At 35.5% G+C, this 23,272-nt stretch overlaps 1 protein-coding gene across 2 annotated transcripts in view; it reads left to right on the forward strand.

The window, feature by feature from the left end:
• Positions 1-22,908, forward strand: part of LOC136039351 (fatty acyl-CoA hydrolase precursor, medium chain-like) — a 141,876-nt gene extending 118,968 nt beyond the window's left edge. The window contains exons 9-11 of one of the 2 annotated variants that reach the window (XM_065723011.1): positions 8,610-8,736; positions 14,102-14,243; positions 22,620-22,908. In XM_065723011.1, the coding sequence (XP_065579083.1) occupies positions 8,610-8,736; positions 14,102-14,243; positions 22,620-22,847 (497 nt within the window). In that variant the 3' untranslated portion in view covers positions 22,848-22,908. The remainder of the gene's footprint in view (positions 1-8,609; positions 8,737-14,101; positions 14,244-22,619) is intronic. The other variant, XM_065723012.1, reaches the window with a different exon arrangement.
• Positions 22,909-23,272: the final 364 nt, after the last annotated feature.

Here is a 23,272-nt window from a genome sequence, read left to right on the forward strand (position 1 = left end):
GAGGTCTTAGTAACAAATCAGTAAAAACTAGTTTTTTTTATCATGTCACTTGTCTGTAGTTTTTAGCTAAATTTTCACTATTCAGACGTCGGGTTTTGAAGTAACTTTTAAACCCATGATGCTTTAAAATGAGCAATTTAGTATCCTGGGTTTATTTATTGCCTTTGCTTGAAATTGGAAGTAGCAACCTAGATTGTAGGGGAATCGAAATGTTTAATGTTACACCTGAGAAGAGGGGAAAAGGATCACAGTTTGGGTAAGTTATTCCACTAGTGCAAGCAGCTCCCTCATTTAAGAGGCTATGTGACTTTGCAGGACAATGTGATTTAAATCCTTTCGCTATACAGAAGCAGTAAGAAAGATTGCGTTAGAGGGAATCTTAGTAGTATTAAGTTAGTGATTTTTTTTCTTGCGGATATGGTCTTCATTATAGTCTTTTGACATATATTTGTAATTATTATTATTATTATGAACACTTTGCTATTTAAGCCAGACAACTTTCTATCATTAGAGACTTAAATGCTGAAAGTAACAAATTATGTGTTGTTTTTGTTTCTATTAGAGTCTTTTATGCAGCTTAAAGTAAAAAAAAAATGCTTCACCGAAGTGTATTTTGGAGTAAGTACTTTCGCAAATGTAATGACTTAGAAAATCATGCTTTGAAGGATAAAAGCAGTAATTTTTGAAAAAAAACACAATTTGTTAAATATCAATAGAACGGTCCTGGAAGTAATTGAAGATATGCTATTTGTCTATACCAGGAAACCTATAACGAGTCACACACATAAATGTTACAAAAACTAACAGAAAATATGTGCTCTATACGCGACCTAGAGATATCAAGTCCATATATCCTGTAATTGGGCTCATCCAAAGATCCAGGGGGTATGAGACGCAATCTTAATTCTTACTTTAAGTGGGGAAAATTATACCCAAGGTAATTTGATCTGTAAATGCCATTACTGTTTTCAGCTTAGAAACAAGTTGAACCTCAGGCGGTGAAATACATGGTTAAACTTTTGAATTTATTATTATTTTTTTAACTAGCAGGATAGGCCTACAAAATAGCAAAATTTTACATTTTTCATGTTCTTTAAAGCCAAGTAGATCTAGTGAAATTTTCCTATGGGAAATAGGGTCAATCATCTACATGTAAATTTGTACAGGAATACTTAACAAGTCACAAAAACTGGCGCTTTAAACTTGATCTTGACAAAAAATAATATACAGAAAACAGAATTCATCTGAAATTAGCCTCTTCAGAATTAAAAATACTGACATTTCTGAAAATCAAATTGTCTAGCTAACTAGCATTGCGATGGGCTAGCTAGTATTTTTATCATGTTCCACAGATAAAATTAGACATCAAAACAGAAAACTAATGAAGAAATCATCCAGTTAATTGCTCATCATCATTTTAAACCCAGATCTCACAATTATTCCAGCAGGCGTTCGGATTTAGTTTTTTACTTTCCTTCATCACAACTTCATCTAAGGATGATTATTCAGTATTATGCGTAGCATGAGATTACGATTAATTAGGAGTTAATTAAGATATAGTACCTCAGATACCTATTATTTCAAGCCTAATGTGACAGCATGCGCTTAGCAATTAGCCGAACGTCGAGATTTCGGATGAGTAATTTTTTAAAGTCAGGAATAAAAAAAACCAGAAAACTGGTGATCTTTTCCTGTTTAGCACGCACACAATCTTTCAAACCTTTGAATCGATTATATTCAGGGAATAATTATCCTTCCCTAAGAATTTTATATGAAAATTGACCTTTAATTTAAAAAATGGGGAGTTGAAGGAGGGATTAGTAACCTCCTTCAAGTTTAAGATGGCTTTGGACCAAACAGTTCGCAGTAAGAAACTGTAAGTGAAGAGCGACCATTTACAACAGAATCTGAAACTCTAAAATGATTTTGTTTAGTCTTGTTCTGATTACAATGAATCCGGCTGCAGAATCAATTACTTACTCTGATTTTAAGTATGTAAAATATATTTAAAATTGCTCACCAAAAGCTATACGCACACGTAAGTCTTCACAGTTCTAGAAATAGGAATTGAACCCCAACCCCCATTGAAAGTGAGGGCCAGGGAGTATCACATTGTTGCATATTATCTATTAGGGTGCTTGCCAATGGGCTATCTTGTGGGGAGAGGGAGGTACTTGAGCCCAAAAATGCACTTTAGAACTGTGCTTTCGAAGTTTAATGAGAGTTGCTTTGGTTGAATTGTCTTATTAAAAAGGACCAGAAAGTAAACATAATTTTTTTCAGTTTGAATTAGAGAGGGATGTTAAAAGTCAAACAAATGGAAATTATTCCATATACGAGAGGGCTTCCTTCTCCATAGTCCCTACTTTTTATGCTAATGTTTGAATTTTTGTCTCTGTTGCATTACGAACCTATTGCTCAAGCAGGGAATCGTATAAAAAGTATATTTAGCAGTATCTCACCATTGGAAGTGTTTCTTGATGTTTATTTGGTTCAAACAATAAGATTTTCAGTTCAAATTTTTTAAAAGAGATTAAGCAAATATAACAGGTGCAGTTACCCATTAATTGCATTTGTTGTACTCATAAACGCTTTTAGAATAGCATTATAAACTTTAGGCTAGCTTAAAGAGCGAGGGGCTAAGAGGGGCCAGTCCCCCCTCATATACGGAGTAATTTCTCTTCATTTTGAGTTCTAACATCGCTCTATATATTCTATATATTCTATATGTTCTATATGTTCAAGAAAAGTTTATTTTTTATTTAATATTCAACGAAACCACACTTCACTCACTTAAGTCCCATCCGGCCTTGGTGGTCGTCTCGGGGCCTCTCTCTTCACAAGCAAATGTATTTGTCTCCTATACTGCTATCTGTTTTGTGCCAATCTGAGAAGATCAGGGAGTTTGCAGTTGGAGAACTTCTCCTTCCAGCGCTTCGGAGGGTGAGGGCGAGAATCGTGGATGTAACCTTCGAAGACAATTTTCGGTAGTTGGTTGTTGCACATGCGCAAGACCTGGCCAAGCCACCTGAATTGTTGGACACGGACCCTGTTTAGAATGGCAGTGTTATACTGCTGTTTTGTGAGTAGGTCGGCATTTGAGACTCGATCTATGTATGTTATGCCAGCGATTCGACGCAACAGCTTTATCTGAAAAGCGGCAAGTCACCTAGAGTCATCTACTCTGACTGTCCATGCTTCACAACCGTAATTAGATATAGAAATAATGATGGAGCAGAATAGTTTAAGTTTTAGCTTCATGGAGATTTGATTTTGCTTCCAAATTAGCATCAGAGGTTTGAAGCTGGCGCTACCGAGAGTGAGGTGTTTTTTGATATTCGCTGAGTGATTATTGTCGCTCGTGATCTGACTCCCCAGATACGTGAAGCTGTCTAACCATCCTATTTCCGCTCCATTAAGCTTTATTTTTGGTGGGAATGGGCTATTAAGCCTTGACACGCGCAAGGATTTCGTTTTATCCTCGTTGATTTTTATTCCGAAGGTTCCTGTAACTACTTTCAGGCTATCTGCTTTGGTTTAGAGTTCAGCGACGGATCCAATGAGCATGTTGATGTTGTCTGCGTATAACAGCTTATCAATTACGATCCCTTTTATCATTGCCCCATTTGTTGCTTCAATACGCGACATTACACAATGGAGGAAGAGATTAAACATGTGAGGTGAGAGAATGCATCCTTGCAAAACACCAACAGAAGTTTAGAATTATTCGGTCGTCCCCTCAACTGTTTGTACTTGGCTTCTGAACCGCTCACACATGTTACAAATGAGTAATACGATATTTGACGGTACGCCATAATGCAGTAGTATATGCCAAAGGCTGTCTCTCCAAATTAAGTCGAAAGCTTGTTTTAAGTCAATGAAGAGTTGATAGAGGTCTTGACCGTATTCAAGGTATTTTTCCATTACTTGACGGATGACAAAAATCTGGTCTGTCGTCGAGCGGTTCACTCCAAAACCCACCTGATACTCAAGAATGATGTGACTGGCTAATGTTTTTATTCTGTCCAGTAGCATCTTGATCAACACTTTGGCAGGTTGGCTTGCCAGGCGGATTGGACGGCAATTGTCACATTTGGCTTTGGACCCTTTCTTATGCAGAGGAATTATGGTAGCGGAACACCAATTTTTTGGGAAATATTCCTTGTGCTAGGCAAATGTGGCAATTCTGTGGTAGAAATCTGTTACGACTTTTAGGAGTTCTGCTTCCAATCCATCTGGTCCAGGCAATTTATTTGATTTGAGTGACTTCAAGGCAGCTTCAACCTCCCTTCTGAGTGGTGGTGGGATAGTCCCAATGGGGAGATGGTTAAATTTCTAAGAACGGCAGGGTTAGGATTGATTGGGGGGTTTAACTTTTCATGAAAACGTTGTTTCCACCTATCTCTTATTCCTATTGCGTCGTTGATAGGAGTCCCGTCCTTATCCAGGAGTACATTTGTAAGTGTAGTTGTAAGCGCCTCGATAGCTATCGTATTCTTCTGTACACGGCATGGGTATTGCCCTTTCGGAAGTCGAGCTCGAATTGGTCAAATTGTTATGAATGTACGCGGTTAGAGCGTGTTTGATCTTCTTTTCTGTTAGTCGCTTAAGATGCTTATAAATGTCTCTGCTTTCTGGGTCTTGCCTATTAACGAAACCCCAGTCACCCGGTAAAATGAATCTATCCTTTACTCCTTTACGCTGAAAAATTCGTGTCCGATAGGAAGGATCAACAAACACTGATAATACCGTGAGTGCCCCTCAGGATGTTAAAAAGCAGTTGTTTACATTTAAGCTAGATAATTGTCGATTAATTTTTGTAAGATATAGAGTATAAAATTTGTTCAGATACAGCACAATAAAAAAAAGTAAAAAAGAATTCATGTTGGAAGTAATTTTAAATTCTCTTGATTATGAAAATGAGCCCCATAAGTCAATTATTTAAGACAGAACAGAATATTAAATGGACCTCCCACACTTACTTCCCGTTTAAATACCTGGAATTTTTTGCCTGAAGCGTGTTTTATTTGTTTCCGGGTGTTTTGAAATGGTGATACGGGTCATTAATATTTTGGCTCTTTTTACTTTAAAATTTTCTTAGAGAGTTCTTTGGGTTTTTCCCAATTTTTTTGCCTGTATGATAAGTACCGTAAATATGCACCATATGGAATATCCCACACTATAAATTGTTGTTTTTCTCTTATTTATTTTCAATGCGTTATTTTATTAAATACAAGCCAATAATGAGATTTCTAACTCTAGAATACTAGAGCCTATTTTTTGTGATAATCACTAGCAAAATGTTTCTACGTAGATAATACGACCAGCAAAACCAAAACATATTCTCCATCAATTTTTTCATTGTTTCTAGGAATACAGCTTTGCACTTATTTAGTTTTGTTGGCGATTGTTGAAAAACCTCTAGTGATTTTGGAGAAAATAACAATTAATACGAAGAACCCAATATCCGTGTCTGACACAGTGCTCAAGTCTGAGTTGTCTGAGTTTAGCTCAAGACCTTTGATACGTGTGGACGCAATGAAAGTTGGGAATGATATGCTAGATATTTTCAGAGGAATTGCCTTTTGATTTCAAAATGTAATTATTAATGAATAAAATTCTGAACTCTGAAAAAAATCCTGAGAATTCTGATTCTGGATGGTCAAATTTTTATATTGAGGTGTTTCAGATCATAAAACGTTATCGCATCGTCTGAAACTTAGCTTTAGACCTAGACATATGGTTATTCAAATCTTTGAGGGTGTATCTTCAAATTAGGGGAAACGTTATTTTAAACTTTTTCTCTAATTAATGAATGCTAATAAATCCTGTAAGATTTCAAGAGTGCCCCATGTACATTAAACTCAACTGAATTTTGAAAGTAACAGAATATAATTACTGTGTTTTGCTGGTCTTTATAGTAATATGAAAATAGCTGCAACCTAGTAAAGAGCGAACCACGTCCTCGGACTAGGATAAATTTATTGAGAAGAATGAAACTTATTATCGCAACTAATAAAACTTACTGAAACTAATTATTGAAATAAATTTGGGAGAACTTAACTTAAACCCCTCAATAAAGCTGTCAAACCGGAATAAAGAATATACCTTCGGAGGTCCAGTTGTCTAAAACTCTGATCTGGAGACTTACATCCCCCCCCCCGTTTGAACAGCACGGAAAACCGCAATCTTTTATTGGTAGCATTGATAAGTCATATTTGTTTCTTTTTCCTCCAGGGGTGATTGTATCGAACCAGTAGTCATAGAACGTTGTTAGAGGTAAAACTTGAACGGAAACCACCAAATATGTAGTGCCCTTTTTAAGTATCAAAAACGATATCGCCATAGAAAAATACTGTTTTCTGCCATTTTGTGCTACAAAACATCAACTTTTATTCAAAGAGGGTGAAGATGCTAAGGAATCCAAATCCTATGCAGTCATTTTATTTTTCACGGTGTAGAATCTTAAACCTGAGATGTAAAGCTTCACATCAAGAAAATAGGGGAAATTATATTTTAGCAATGGTAGTATATGTTGTGTCTCTTCTTTTTTCTTTTTTTTCAGAGCGGATCATATAGAATCAGAGGTCACATATAATCATGATGGGGCTCGTTGTTTGGAAATTAGAAGTTCTAGTGCCTTTTTTCTAGTCACAAAGCAAATAGTGCCACAAAAAAGTACCATTTTCTGCCAAAAAACCATATAGGACCAAAATTTTAGTGAGTGAGATTTAGGAGATAGCCACCTAATTTGAAACTATTTAAAAGCTGCATACAAAAATTTTACTTCTTTGCTCTTTTAAAATACAAATTTTGCACTAAAAATTGTGGTTATCGTGGCCACTGAAAGACTATTAATAGCCTTACAAGCTATCGTTATATATTTTGTATGCTAGCTAAAGACGTCGCTTCTCCTAAGACGACACCTTGTTTTTTGCATGGGTTGTATGTTTTTAGTAAAGTGCTCATTTTTTCAGAATTTGAGAAATATAAGGAAATATCATTAGCTGGTGTACTTGAGCTAGCCCTGTAGATATATGTTGCATGAAATATGAATCAATAATTTTGTTTGTTCAAGTTTTAGCTTTGTCTATCACTTCGATCAGAAAAACTTACTCTTTTTAAATTCAATGCTCTCAAGACCAAATACTTCTGGATACTAATATTCTATTTCATCCAAGTTTGGTTTGGGATGTCTTGGATCGTCATATTTGATTGGGGTGCCCTATCATATGTCTATACCGTGTAACCCTATCTATACCGTCTTTGAAATAAATTATGGTGTTCGCCAATGCTGTCCAGCGTCCCCAATTCTTTTCAACGTTATAGTAGATTGGATTATGAAGAATTCTTTGAACAAAAAAGATGGCATGGTATTTACAGCCGAAGAAAGCGTTGCTGATCTCGAATATATTGACGATGGCTCTCTCACCTACTCAGGACAAAAAGTGAAAGAAATAACAAAAAGAATTGTGGCTATTGCAGATATTACAGATCTTGCAACCAGCATCCTGAAAACTAAATGTATAGCAACTGAGAATGATACCTACTTATTTATACATTCTGATAGAGATCCTATTGAAAGAGTCATAGGGTTCAAATATCTGAGAGCACTTATGGATGCTAAGGGTTAAGCATCGAATCCCCTTGTTTGAAACGAGAAATTGAGCTCAAAACAAAACTAAGAATATGCTCAACGTGCCTACGCTCTATACTCCTATACACCTGTGAGACCTGGCCACAAAAGTCAGAGGAAGAACAACAACTAGAAGTTCTGAATCGAAAATGCCTAAGAGCTATTCAGATCAGACGATCGGAGTGAATCAGTAGTAACAAGCTCATGAAGATGTGTGGACAAAAACTTGCAATGTTAAGAATGATCAAGAAAAGACGTCTCAAGTGACACGGCCATATAGCGTGACACCAAGAGGAGGTCTCAACACACCAAGTTCTTACGGTAGTGCCTCCCTCCTCCTGAAAGAAAAGACCGAGAGGTCAGATCAAGTTATGGTAGAACGTCTTGAAAAAGGATATCGAAGGAATATGCAGTTTCTGGGAATGTGGCTATATGTGGGACAAGTAGTGGCTTCAACTCATTCAGCCGCAGATAGAGGACAGATCAATTTGGTAAAACCTGGTCCAACAGCTCCCTGGTGCCCAGTTGGGATGAATAGCCTGTGTCTCGTCTTAAGATAAGCTAAGGTATACCGTATAAATTTATTTATCGAAAACATATCTCTAATTTTGTAGATCTACAAAATTACAAAATTGCTCCTGTTAGGTTGTTCTCACGCTGGATATTTATTATTGAGGGATTGGGGCTAATCATGGTATATTTAAATATTAAAATTTGGTTGTCGTTCTTAATTAAATTCTCATAAAGAGGAAATATACCTTTCTATGCTCAAAAACTTTCCATCACATCTGCCAATGACAAACATAATGCTCTAAAAGGTTTTCTATTCTAGCCAATTCACTGGGGTAGAACAGGCAGATCAGGAATGATACAGTACCCTTATACAAACACCATTGAAGGGTATGGTAAGGGTTTGTACCTGAAAATTTGGAAAATTCTCAAAATAAAAGCAATTAATCCTATATAATTTCAGGAGTTGGCCATGCAGATGATCTACTTTACCTGTTCAAAATACCTGGTCTCGGCTTTGAATACTCAGCCGCAGACATGTATATATCTGCACAAATGACCAAGATGTGGGCAAACTTTGCAACCTTTGGGTAAGCTTTTAGAATAAATACTTTTTCCCTGTAAGTGATTGAAGATATTATCCCCATATCAGGTACACTTATATTAATTCCTAAAGGCAATCCGTTTCAGAGATTGGTCGCTTTATGATAGGACATTGGTTGAAAGTTCCTTCGAATGTAGATTTGATAGCTCATTTTTTCCTTCTAGTGTCTATGATAGTATTGGATGAAAAATGAGAAATACGCCTTCTCAAAATGGTGTGCATTTGGGTACCTTTAGCACCTTAGCAATTTATATTGATCCGCCCTGTTATGTGACATTTAATGGAGGGTCATGGGATTTTTCTTGCTCATAAATTTTAAGTTCTAATCCCTCCCCCTCTCCCACCATAAACCATTCCCCTCTTCTTGTAATGCATCTTTCCCAACATTTCTTTCATCTTTTGGAAACTTCCTGGAGCAAAATTTCAATGATGATGTGTACGTTGCTTTTCACATTTTGCTGAATCTCATATATGATCTAGGAACAACATCCTTTCACCGGGGTTTAAGTTTGAGAATTCTTAAGATATTCCTAAGAAAGTTCTGTTATCAATGAGAGTGAAAATCTGTTCTTGGCTCAAATGTACACTATTCTTTTTCTAATTTTCCTTTAGCAATTGAATCCCAAATATTGCAAAGACACAATGTTTTTATCACATGATATTTGATGGCATGATCTCATACCGGTCCGAAATTAATCAGCTACATCTAAAACTGTCAAGCAACGCTTTCTACGTATCAAATTGCGAAATTTCTCAGGTCAGTCATAGCCTATTGACGTAGGAGGTTCTCCAGGCTTTGAATTGTTACTGACTGATATTCTGCTGTATTTTGACACTTAAATTACTACTAGCATTGTGTTGGACTCGTACAGCTCAGTCTCTACAATAGACAAAGCTACTGGGTCAACATAAAGATTTTGTCAAGTATGTATTAATATTTCCCATGCGCACGCTGTCTTCCAAAGTCTTTATCACGTGGGCATTAATCCTATGAAAAGGTCGCGTAGAGGCTTATTTCAGTGGTTGCTGCTTACCAGGTAATGGCTCCATTTTAACCGCATAAATAGCAGTTTATTGTGAAAATATGCCCCTGAGCTCGCTTATTCACTATAATGCTCTGCGGCAGTGATGTTTGAAAAAAAAAACTAATGAAGAGCATAGAAAATAACTAAGAAACCAGATCAAGGATTCTCCAATGGTTAAAAATCACCTTAATCATTTTCAATTTTTTCCCAGTTTTTCGTTGAACGTCGTGTATAGCCAGTGTGGTCTTGTAACGTATTTGCAGTAGTGATATCAGCCAGTTACTTTGCTAGTAAAGAGCAACATTAAAACTGGCTATTAAAATATTTGAATGAAAATTCTAGTCTTTAAGGCTAATACAACCAATTCTTTACTCTCATTATCGAAGAATTACAAATAAAATTTTTTACCGTTTATGCGTGTCTCTGGAAATGGTACCTAATACATAGTCTGAATTTGTTCTCGTGATGGTATGACAAGTCTTATTTCTGTACAGCGCGTGGTGAACCAGGGCTCTGTATAAATTCCTTCAATATTCAATAACGCACTTCGCACTTTATATATTGATATAAGTTGCCAATCGTGTGCAGATGTATTTTATGAACACAGCTTAGATACCAATACAGTTATGAAAACTTCTATCTTGCCCACGAGAAGCTTTTGGTACAGATCTCTGAGCTTGACGCCTCCTCCGAGCCTGCGCTCCGACACGTATATCGTACTGCAACACCATAGGTGGGAACGCAATTTTGTTTTGTTGCATACACAGCTTAGATACCAATATTGGTATCTAAGCTGTGCTGGCAGTTTCCTTCCGGCTCCTAGCATCGCTACCGTGCACTGTGTCCCAAAAATAAATCGAGTTTTCATAACTGTATTGGTATCTAAGCTATGTTTATGAACTTACTGAAAACTTCTCTAGTTCATTTCATAATGCAGAGAGTTGCTCAAAATTTTAAGAATAATGCAGGACCGTGCGTCAGCATAAGGTGTGACAGTGTGCTGGTATGATACCAGTATAGATAAATTTCGAATTTATTCAAGCTCTCTCGGAACAGCTATCTCAGAATTTTCGCTTGATACTATCTTGATTCAAGCGGATAGAAAAAGAATTTGAAACTGATGATTTACCGTGGCTAAATCCTTTGAGTTATAAAAAATGCTTCAAATATCTGCTCAAAGAACACTCTTCCATATTCTGAGAGCACTTATTCAATACGATTAAAATAAATGCTTGATATGGTCAGTCTTGATTTGGAAAAGACAAAAAGGCTTATTTGACTATCCTGCTCGGGAAAAATTACCAAGTTTCTCATGTTGAAGATAAAGCTTAAATTTTCTGCTACAGGCTTATTATTTAAGTTGAATGTGATAATTTAGTCCTTATCAGGATTGAGTCATTTTTAAGGCCTATTTTACCCTTTTTCTAAATAAAATTTAACTATTTCCCAAACTATTTCCCAGCTTTTCCACCTTTGGTTGCCACTGAAAAGCTTTCGTTTCTATTAAAGATCGATTACATGAGAAGTTTGACAGTGTTCATTTTTGGCTGTATTTCCAGAATAACTGGCAAAATATCTGCTCAAGTTTATATATGCTCAATATCCAAGTTTATCTGCTCGTTGAAGCATGTTTATTGGTCTAGCAATTTTTTTTTAATTTTTCTTCTGCTATTCAAAGTATTAGCCTTTCTATGATGATTCTCATTTTTGACATTGCAGATATTCTCTTATTCCGTGAGATCGCAACAGATACTTTTTAGTACTCCGTTGAGCCATGAAAAAGATTTTGGGGCTGAAACGTGTATAATCTAATTTTAGAATTATAATTATTTTTCCTTTATGCTGGATTTACATGCAACTCATTTCTGAGGCTTTCATTGTCAGGCTTTCATTTGTAGGGGAAGGGGAGTAGGAGACTGGGATTCGCCGTTTTGAGCATAAAGGTCTTATACGGCAATTCAATCATCCCTTTTCTCCCCATTGGGATATCGGTGTGGATCAGGTAATCTAGCTCCAAGACTCTATCTTCCAAAAGCTGGTCTAATGCAGTTCCTATATTTTTACTGCAAATATTACAATAGATTTTAGTAAAATCATTTAAAAACATTTTATTCTTTTGCTGCCATCTATTTGCCTGATTAAGAATCAAAAGGGAGAATTGCAAACAAGCCAATGGAACCTGCTAGTTTTACCCATATCATCAGTGCTCGATTCAGGTTTAAATAAACAATAAACAGTCAGGCTAATTAAAAAAAGGGAGTAATAATGAAGAAAATATGTTTGGTCGAAATTCAAGTGTTTTCTTCCGCGGTTTTGCCATTGGCATATTTTTTTCAATTCTGACAGCAGATAGAAAAAAATCACATGTTCTTCGGTTTAGGCTTCAAAGTGTTCTGGATCAACACTATACTTTTAGTTTTTTTTTCTTTACGACCAACGGTTTCTAGCTTGGAATCGCTAAAGTAAATAATACAAATTGATCCACAGTATGGGATTTATGAAACGAACTAGAGAAGTTTTCAGTAAGTTCGTAAAATACCCCGTAGCTTTCAAGAAAAAAAGATTGAGGACAAGTCCAGATTGACAATTCCCTTTCAGTTGTTTAACATGCCAGCACAATGTTTTACTACTATGCAGTCTGGCTATATCTTCTGGAGCTTCAGCAATTTTATCCATGGCCTCCAATTCACACTTTCTCAATTCACATTTTAAGGCTTTCTCCAATTTCCTTATAATCCTTCTATTTCATATAATCTATTACCCAAATACTTTCCGTATAAGCCACTCTTCTTCTTTATTAAACTTAATGCATTTTCACTTATATTCCTTGCTGTGTTTCTAAATTTCCTCCTTAAGACACGACCCGTTACTTCACAAACTGTTTTTCTAAAATTATTCCACTCACCTTCTACATTTTAGAGTTTTTTTCCCTTTGTTTGATATCCAACTGTTCCTGGAAGGTTTCTCTCAGACTCTCATTTTGGAGTTTGCTAACGTCATAACTCTCCGGAAGGAAGTTATTCTTTGCAAATGCAGCTTTAGATTAACCCTAGACACTAATAGCTTATGATCTTTATTTTTAACATCAATAATACGCACTCCTATATATATTAGTTTCTTATGTCGATCCTTCTAATCTTCCGTTAACAATTACATAATCGATAAGTTATTTGCTTCATACCAATTTTGGGCAATATAATAAGCAATTCAGGTAGATATCTCTATGTCAAGAATTTAGGGAGCCCCTTTCACCGTAGAAGTCAGATTAAAATGGATCCCAAAAGTCTTAACTACAAAATTACTACCTTTCACCATGTTTGTTCGAGACTTGATAGCCAATCCGGATAGATGGCATGATGAGAGGAGTTTAGAAATCTGTTTCCCGATGAAAGATTAATCTTGTATGGAACAAAAAAAACGCCTATCTTAGACACTGGCTCTTACTTAGGTTTATTTCTAATTTTTATTTTTTACTGATACAAAGCTAGAGACCATTGACAATTGAACATTAGAAGAAAAAAAGAAAATCGTAACGTTGATTGAGAACGCTATGAAGTCAAAAACATAGTGTAATTGAGTGAAGCTAACAGGTGCTTTAAACAACGATAAACGAGAAACGATTTTTCTATTAAAAGCATAAAGACGGTCTTGCGTATCAGGTAACAACCCAACTACATTAGTATTATGATATTACAGTTGAACGGTTTATTAATATTATTGAAAATTAGGAAAATTTGTATTTGTGAATTTAAAAATCATTATTTATGTGTAGATTGTAATTGCATTATTCAATTGCTTCATTCTGCCAGTTTGCCACCTTAGTTTCAGTTGGATGGGGGGGGGGGGGCTGCAGCTTAAATTAAGCGTCTTCAGAAATCTTTTCATAGCTAACTTTTGCCTACATAATTAAAGAATCCACTGAAAGTGATCAGTTTTCTTTAGATTAAATTTGCTTTTATGCCACTACATGACTTATTTTTCACTGTCTTTTTCACTTGACTTGGAAAATTTGGCTCCAATTTCGCCCCTACCCCCTCCCAGTGTTTTAACTAAATATTGCCACTAACTATACTAAATTATCAAGTTCAGTTACTTTCTGTTGTCAGTACACTCTTTTCATTTGGTTACAAGTGAGTAATTTTAATTTACTTTGTGTTTGAAAGATTTATTTCGTTGCACTTAGCCGCAACTTAACCGTCTTATAGGTGGCTCTGGAATTCAACTCACCCGCCTCCGAAAGCTGAACGACGGTTACCACATGTTTCATTCAAACAAATCTGTTATTTTGGTAACTTTGTAATTGACTTTTAAAAATGTGACTTTTAGGTCTCCCACTGGTAAATCAAATTATGGTCCAGAGGAAGGCCCTGCCAACCAATTTTGGCTTCCATATACAACAACCAACTCCATTGTATTCTTCAATATCACTGCTAGGCCTTCTTCTCTTGGTTCTGACTTCCGAAAAACGGTATATTTTTATAATTGTTATTTGCACGATTACAGTTGGCTCCTTAGCTTCTAGCTTCTGAGATTTGTTTATTTGTGTTATTCATCTTTTCAATTATGATTCAATTTAATAAGTTTTGTTCAATAATCTCTCACATAATGATGCTTGCTAACTAAAGGAAATTCTGGCAAAAGCACAATACAGATGATCTTTTTTATATTAAATAATAATATAGAAGTTTCTACAAACGACTGTAATGAGGGGCGTGAAAACTCACGGCCCTTATTGATGAATATTCTCATCATCATCAAAAATAGAAGTATCATCATGACTAATTGGATTAATCAAAGATTTTACAAATTTCCGAGTCTTGCGAGGGCTCAGAAAATCTACCTCAGCTTTACGGAGCAAGCTGTTCAACTTGTTACTATATGCTTTATAAATATTTATATGACTAACATCATTACTTGACATTGATTTCCCATATAATGCACATCTCGTTGCAAAGGAAACCAAAATTCTTTTCGTAATCCAGGGCTTCTTTGGCGTATTATAATGACTTTTTCTCTTCTTAGTTTGAGTGCGCTCGAATATCACATTCTTAACAATTAAATACCAACTTGTAAATTTATCATTTATATTCATATCATTATGATCTAGAAAATCAAAATGTATATCTCCTAGCTTATTATTTAACTTTCTTACATTAATATGCTCCAAACCCCTTTTCAAAACTTCAGAACGCTCTAATGCCCGTTTTTTCTTCAAAGAAAAGATTCTGATACTATTATGCCAAAATGGTCTGAAGTGTCATTCACAATAACATTTGCAGCATTGTATCCCGTATTTAAAAAAATATTATCAGTCAAGGTTGCTGAGTCATTTGTCAGCCTAGTACATATATTAATAGTCGGCTTGAGCCCATAACCTAGCATAGTGTTTAGATAATCACGGACTTGTGATTACTAGTTACTATTCTCAAATCTAAAATAAAATCACCACAAATAAAACAAGGCCTAGTAGAAATTGGTAACTTATCCAGTTTCTCATCTAAGAGTCGGCCAAACTCGTCGATATTACACGATGTACAACAGCAATAAAGTATTTGAAATTATAATGTTGTAATTCTAACACCATAATTTCGGATACCATTTCAGGGCTTATTCTAATATCATCCCTTATCTTAACTTGAAAATAATTTCGTACATAAATAGTTAAACCTCCATGCTGACGGTGTTCTCTATTTCTTAAGATATAGCTTATAATTAGCAATTTTCAACAACGAAGAATTATGATTATGCAACCAAGTCGCTGTTAAAGCTAGTACATGAGGCGCTGCCTGAAGACACAATTTACTGAAAATATCGAAAGAACTTCCAAGTCCCTGAAAATTTAAATAAAAATAGAAAATTCATTTTCACATCTATTTGAACTCTAATCATGCAAGACTTTATATTGCAAATCAGCACAATCTTAATGCAGTTCACCAACATCCAAATCTCTATTAATTACCCCTTTCCAATAGCGTGTAGTTTCTTAGAATCACTCCCAAGTAAACTAAATCTTTTTCTACTCAAGCATGACATTTAAAGTAATCAATCAAACAGTTCGTGGTAACGAACTGTAGTAAGGAGCGATCCGGCTCAATAGTAACCAAAACTCTAAAAAATTGAATTTTGATATCAATAGCTACATCAAAAGAATCGCATTTTAATGCTGATTTTAAATATATAAGTTTCATCAAATTTAGTCTTACCCATCAAAAGTTACGAGCCTGAGAAAATTTGCCTTATTTAGGAAAATAGGGGGAAAAACCCCCTAAAAGTCGTAGGATCTTAACGAAAATGACACCATCAGATTCAGCGTATCAGAGAACCCTACTGTAGAAGTTTCAAGCTCCTATCTACAAAAATGTGGAATTTTGTATTTTTTGCCACAAGACAAATCACGGGTGCGTGTTTATTTGTTTTTTTTTTTGTTTTTTTTCCAGGGGTCATCGTATTGACCGAGTGGTCCTAAAATGTCGCAAGAGGGCTCATTCTAACGGAAATGAAAAGTTCTAGTGCCATTTTTAAGTGACCAAAAAATTGGAAGGCATCTAGGCCCCCTCCCACGCTTATTTTTTCCCAAAGTCAACGGATCAAAATTTTGAGATAGCCATTTTATTCAGCATAGTCGAAAATCATGATAACTATGTCTTTGGGGATGACTTACTCCCCCAGAGTCCCTGAGGGAGGGGCTGCAAGTTACAAACTTCGACCAGTGTTTACATATAATAATGGTTATTGGGAAGTGTACAGACGTTTTCAGGGGGATTTTTTTGGTTTTGGGGGTAGGGTTGAGGGGAGGGGGCTATGTGGGAGGATCTTTCCTTGGAGAAATATGTCATGGGGGAAGAAAAATTCAATGAAAAGGGCGCAGGGCGCAGAACGAATCTGGTCACGTTAGAAAAAAACGTCAAATTCAGAGCTTAATATACAATGCTGGGTGTTCGGAGCCTCTCTATTATGGAGTATAATTTGAAAATAACACAACTATACGAGCGATAAAACATATATACCACAACCATAACTCAACTAACGAAAGAACTGCTAAGAGATAACACAACTATAAAGCGAAAACAGGTGAAAACTAACGGGAAAATAAACGAACTAAGAGGTGGAAGGGGCCCAGAGAAAAAATATGATCCTTTTCAAATTTTGAGCCTAACTTCCGCAAAGGAGTAATAATGTCAGAAGCCCCGAAATACCGAATTATTTTCTTTCAAACAGTTCGTGGTAACGAACTGTAGTAAGGAGCGACCCGGCTCAATAGTAAACGAAACTCTAAATAATAGAATTTTGATGCTCAAATATACATCAAAAGAATCGGATTTTCATGCTGATTTTAAATATATAAGTTTCATCAAATTTGGTCTTTGTCATCAAAAGTTACGAGTCTGAGAAAATTTGTCTTATTTTAGAAAATAGGGGAAAACACCCCCTAAAAGTCACGCAATATTAACGAAAGTCACACCATCGCATTCGGCGTATCAGAGAACCCTATAGCAAAATTTTCAAACTCCTATCTACAAAAATGTGGAATTTCGTATTTTTTGCCAGAAGACAAATCACGGGTGCGTGTTTATTTGTTTGTTTGTTTTTTTTTTCTTTTCCCCAGGGGTCGTCGTCTCGACCAAGTGATCCTAGAATGTTGCAAGAGGGCTCATTCTAACGGAAATAAAAAGTTCTAGTGCCCTTTTTAAGTGACCAAAAACATTGGAGGGCACCTAGGCCCCCTCCCACGCTAATTTTTTCTCCAAAGTCAACAGATCAAAATTTTGAGATAGCCATTTTGTTCCGCATAGTCAAAAACCATAATAACTATGTCTTTGGGAATGACCTACTCCCCCACAGTCCCTGGGGGAGGGGCTGCAAGTTACAAACTTCGATTAGTGTTTACATATAATAATGGTTATTGGGAAGTGTACAGTCGTTTTCAGGGGATTTTTTTGGTTGTGGGGGTGGGGCTGAGGAGAGGGGGCTATGTGGGAGGATCTTTCCCTGGAGAAATATGTCATGGGGGAACAGAAATTCAATGAAAAGGGCGCAGGATTTTCTAAAATTACTATAAAAAAAAAACAATAAAAAAATAAACATAGAAAAGTTTTTTCCATTGAAAGCAAGGAGTAGCATTGAAACTTAAAACGAACAGAGATTATTACGCATATGAGGGGTTCTAAAAATACTTTAGCATAAAGAGCGAGGTATTCAGGAGGAGATAAATACCTCGCTCTTTATGCTATAGTAGGCCTATTTTTAGTAATTTCAACTATTTATTCTACGGCCTTTCTGATTCAGGGGTCATTTTTAAAGAATCGGCACAAAACTTACGATTTAGTGTAAAGAGCGAGGTATTAACGAGGGTACAAACCCCCTCATATACATAATAAAAATTTAAGAATATAAAAGTTTGTTACGTAAGTTAATTCTTAAGTTACGTATATTTTTTACTAATAAAAGAATTATAGTTGCCTTTTTGAGTAACCGAAAAATTACATGGCAACTAGGCCTCCTTCCCCATCCCTTATTTCTCAAAATCGTCTGATCACAACTAAGAGAAAGCCATTTAGCCAAAAAAGGAATTAAAATGTAAATTTAATTTTAATAATTTATGTGTGGAGAGCCAAAATCAAACATGCATTAATTCAAAAACTTTCAGAAATTACATAAAAAAACTAGTTTTTCTAACTGAAAGTAAGGAGCGACATTAAAACTTAAAACGAACAGAAATTACTGCGTATATGAAATGGGTTGTCCCCTCCGCAATCCCTCGCTCTTTACGCTAAAGCTTTTAATTGTTTTAAAAAGTAGAATTGTGGCAAAGAGTCCAACTTCTCCTTACTTTCAGTTAGAAAAACTAGTTTTTTTATGTAATCCATAAAGACGGAAACTGAAAGAGTGCAAAGTAACAAAAATCCTTTTTGAACAAAGATTGTCATTACATTTTTGAACAAATCCTTAAAATACGTGATATCCGCTTTAAGATTCTTTTAAAACTGGATCTTTATTCTCCAGAAACTCTAAGACTGATTAAAAAATTTAGTAAAATCTATTAAAGCATACGTCTTTCGCCAACCAGCTTGCTTCAGCATATAAGGATAATTTTTGAAAGTGTTCATCATTTTCATCGCATAATTGTATAAACAAAAGCGTATTCAATGCATTGTTTTTTATTTTGTTGACTGCATTAAATACAAATTGAATAGGTTGGTGTAATCCATCACTCAAATTTTTTGCTACTAAGAGTCGTTGGTGGATGACACAGTGAATTACGGTTACTGTTTTTACAAGTAACAGTCACTGAGCTTCTTAAAAATTTTCTGTCTACATTGATAGGTCAAATCAAGCAAACATTTTAGTTCTTTACTATCTAAACCAGATGAATTCTTGTGGACTCCCGTTAACGAATTGTGAACTCCTGTTTTTTTGTCATGCCAGCGTAGACCAACACCCCATTCTTCACGCTAAAGTTTTACTCTTTCTCTCAACCCTAATTTTTAAAACAGTAAAAAACTTTAGCGTAAAGAGTGGGGTGTTAAGGAGGGAGCAGCCCCTTTCAAGTACGAAGTAATTTCTGTTCGTTTTAAGTTTTAATGTTGCTCCTTACTTTCAGTTAAAAAAACGTGTTTTCTTTATTTAATTTCTAAACGTTTTTGAATCAATGCATGTTTTGATTTTGGCTCTCCGCATATGAATAATTAAAACCAAATTTGGATATCTATTGTTTTGGCTAAATGGCTTCCTCATAGTTTCGATCGAATGAGTTTGATTACTTAAAAAGGCAACTAGAACTTTTAATTTTTTAACGAACGTTTTTACCTGTAAAAGACATACGTAACTTACGAATTAGCTTACGTAACGAACTTCTGTATTCGCATGTTTTTATTATGTATATGAGGGGGCTCACCCCCTTGTCAGTGCCTCGTTCTTTACACTAAAGCTTAAATTTTGTCGTAATTCCTTAAGAGTGACCCCCTGAATCACAAAGGCTGTAGAATAAATATTTGAAATTACTAAAAATACTTTAGCGTAAAGAGTGAGGTATTAAGAGGAGGTGAACTCCTCATATGCGTAATAATATCTGTTTGTTTTAATTTTTAATGCTGCTCCTTACTTTCAGTTGAAAAAACTTTTTTATTATTAATTTTGCTAGAAAATCCTGCGCTCCCTTCAAGGAAATTTTCTTCGCCCAAGACAAATTCCTCCATGAAAATTTCCCCCTGCATATCTCCCTCTTCTCAACCCCTCTCCAACCAAAAAATCCCCCGAAAACGTCTGTTCACTTTCCAATATCCATTACTGTATGTAAGCACTAGTCAAAGTTTGTAACTTGTAGCCCCTCCCACGGGGGCTGTGGGGGAGTAAGTCGTCCCCAAAGACATAGTTATAAGGTTTTTCGACTATGTTGAATAAAATGGCTATCTCAGAATTTTGATCCGGTGACTTTGGTAAAGTAATTAGCGTGGAAGGGGGCCTAGGTGACCTCCAATGTTTTTGGTCACTTAAAAAGGGCACTAGAACTTTTCATTTCCGTTAGAATAAGTACTCTCGCCACATTCTAGGACTACTGGGTTAATACGATCATCCCTGGAAAAAAAAAACAACAAATAAAAAAAAACAAATAAACACGCATCCGTGATATGCCTTCTGGCAAAAAATACAAAATTCCACATTTTTGTAGATAGGAGCTTGAAACTTCTACACTAGGGTTCTATGATATGCTGAATGTGACGATGTGATTTTCGTTAAGATTCTATGACTTTCAGTGGATGTTTCCTCCTATGTTCTAAAATAAGGCAAATTTTCTCAGGCTCTTACCTTTTGATGGGTAAAACAAAATATGATGAAAGTTTTATATTTGAAATCAGCATTATAATGCGATTCTTTTGATGTAGCTATTGGTATCAATATTCCGTTTTACAGTCCGTTACCCCGAACTGTTTGAACAAAGTCTGATTGCATAACATCCTTTTCCAAGTGTTAGGCTAAAAATCGCACTAACATAATTCATTGAAATGGCGAATTAGTTCATTCGAACCCAATTTCAGCACGGAGAATAAAAAAGAGTAAGAAATTTTTGTGTTTCTGTGAGGCTAAGCCCTCAAGTAAGAGTGAGTTTGTCTCCTATTATGAGTCTGAGGTTTCGCTACTGTACCTAACACTCCAGCTGCATCATGAATCAGAGCTCAATTCTGCACTTGTTCGCTCGGACGGTGTTGTATCTTCCTTAGTATCAATGTCTATGGTTTAAGAAGCTATAACTAAGCAAGAGAAAAAATGTTCAAGAGGTGTACATTAAATCTAAAGTATGAATTTGTTTTTTGGTAGTGCCACCTCATTGAGCATTTTCTTTTTCTTTCTGAAGTCATTTTTGTTCTGATTAGTTCTTGGTATTTTTGGAATAGATCTAATTATCCCAGTCCTAGAAAAACTAAAGAGCCAGAACAATGTAACACAAGCACCCTATTATTGTTATATCGGTACTGCGTAACTTAATGAAGCTGCTTCTAAGTAAATATTTATAGAGTTTGTGTTCTACTTTTGATGATCAGTTTGGTTTTAAATTAGAAATAATAAGAGAACTCTTCTATTGTCTCCTTGCACACCTGTTGCGTGAAAAGCTTACATCGGCCACGCATGATGCTAAGAGAGCTTTGGATTCCGTCAGAGATGGCCAGCTCCCTTTAAGTGCTCGGCATGGCAGTCGATCTAGGTCTAGTGTCACAAATCTTAGAGCTCTGTAACGTAAGTTAAAAATACGATTTCCCCTGTCATATACTCCGACTAATAGGTCTGCAGTATTGATTTCTGTATATGAATGCTTTGGGCATGAAGCTATCAGCTCCCCTCCTTTGCATAATAATAATAGTTTTGAGCCGCAGTAGGTTATATTACAGAATTATGTGTTCCATGCAATAGAAATTATTACGCAACTAGTTAATGTTGATAATTCTTGAGTCCCAGCAGATCGTTTTCCAGAGTTGAGGATTATTTTCATAGACTTTCATGCGTATATTATAGCATTATTCTTTTATTATGAGAGTAAAAGTAAAATACTTTTATGTGAACCACATTTTCAAAGGGCCCTCTACCATTTGTGTTCGGCTTGGCAATCAAAGTTTGTATCACTTCTAGTACTATTGCTTATACGGCCCTACGATTATATTGAATCTCAGTTTGACTTGTTTGTCTCTTGTTCAGTATTTTGCAGGCATGGAACACCGTAGTTACGGTCTTCTTGTTGTCAGTACATTACTGTTTAGTCGTTTTTATTTACACGCCTCTGTAGTGTTTTTGTTATCCATCATATTCAGCCCTTATACCCGTATTGGCCATTATATCTGAGGAAGATAAAAGAGCCCTGCTTTCTTTTTCTTATAAGTATTGTAAGTACCCACTTATTCTCTCACCCTTGACCAGAAATTCTAAAGTAACAGCAACATATGGAGTTACTGATCCTCTTACCACTGTTGAAAGGCAGAATATATTTAGAAGTTTGCTTGATCTAAAACATGATTTTTGCGTGTTCGTTGCTTAAAGTAGAGGCTTTAAATAGATTAGGTTGGAGGAGGAGCGTGCGTAGCTGTGTTGGCCTCAGGCGGTTTGGTGCTGCAGTGAGTTATTTGTAATAGTAGTTGTAGTTGCTTAAAGTGTACTCCGTCTGATTTGTTTTAGTTGAGTTGCTGGACATTTTCTTTTCTGTTGCTATGTATACTGTGTTCCATTTAATTGTGTTTTTATTACTGTATTGGTTAACTGTTGTTTGAAAACAGAAATTTTTGGATTTAAGGGGCATGAAGTCTAAACTCGCTTTCACGCAATTTTGTTTGGTTTTCATTCTTTTCTTTTATTACAGGAGTTTGGTTTTTGGAATGGTGTCCTCCCTGAGATCCAAGACATTGTAAGTGCCTATACGCTAGAAAACAGTTTCAATAGTAAAACAATTTGGATTCTAGTCGGGCTTCTTGTACTCGTTATAATAATAGCTCTTGTATTGACTGCCTTCCTAGTCTACCGTTCGAAGCGAAGACAATATACCCAAACCGCTGCCACTGTAAGCTTAACAAGTAGTTCCAGTATGTGAAAAGTGTATATAATTCTATAATATTTTTTGTCTGTTATAATAAATTTGCTATATTTGTTTATATTGTAATTTCCATATTTATTTTATAAATATTTAGCTTTCGTAACACAATTTTAATATGTACTATACTGTATCGAATAGAGAAATAAGTATCTATTGAATAAATGACTCTATTGTTACTTCTAACGAGTTATTCTTTTGATTTTTGTTTCCAAAACATCCTAGTAACTTAAGCTGAAAAGCTGTGGGGTCATAATTAACCTCTAAACACTGAAATAGGTGTTATAACTGAGGAAGATCATTCTTGTTTTTTTTTTTTATTCATTTATATCTAAGCTAGTTTTACTTCATTTGATTAGATAAGATAAGAAAGTGATCAGGTAAGAAGGTGTCACATGGAATATCTGAATCACAGGCATTGCTTT

This window comes from Artemia franciscana, chromosome 19, assembly GCF_032884065.1.
Source record: "Artemia franciscana chromosome 19, ASM3288406v1, whole genome shotgun sequence".
NCBI classification, from domain to species: domain Eukaryota; kingdom Metazoa; phylum Arthropoda; class Branchiopoda; order Anostraca; family Artemiidae; genus Artemia; species Artemia franciscana.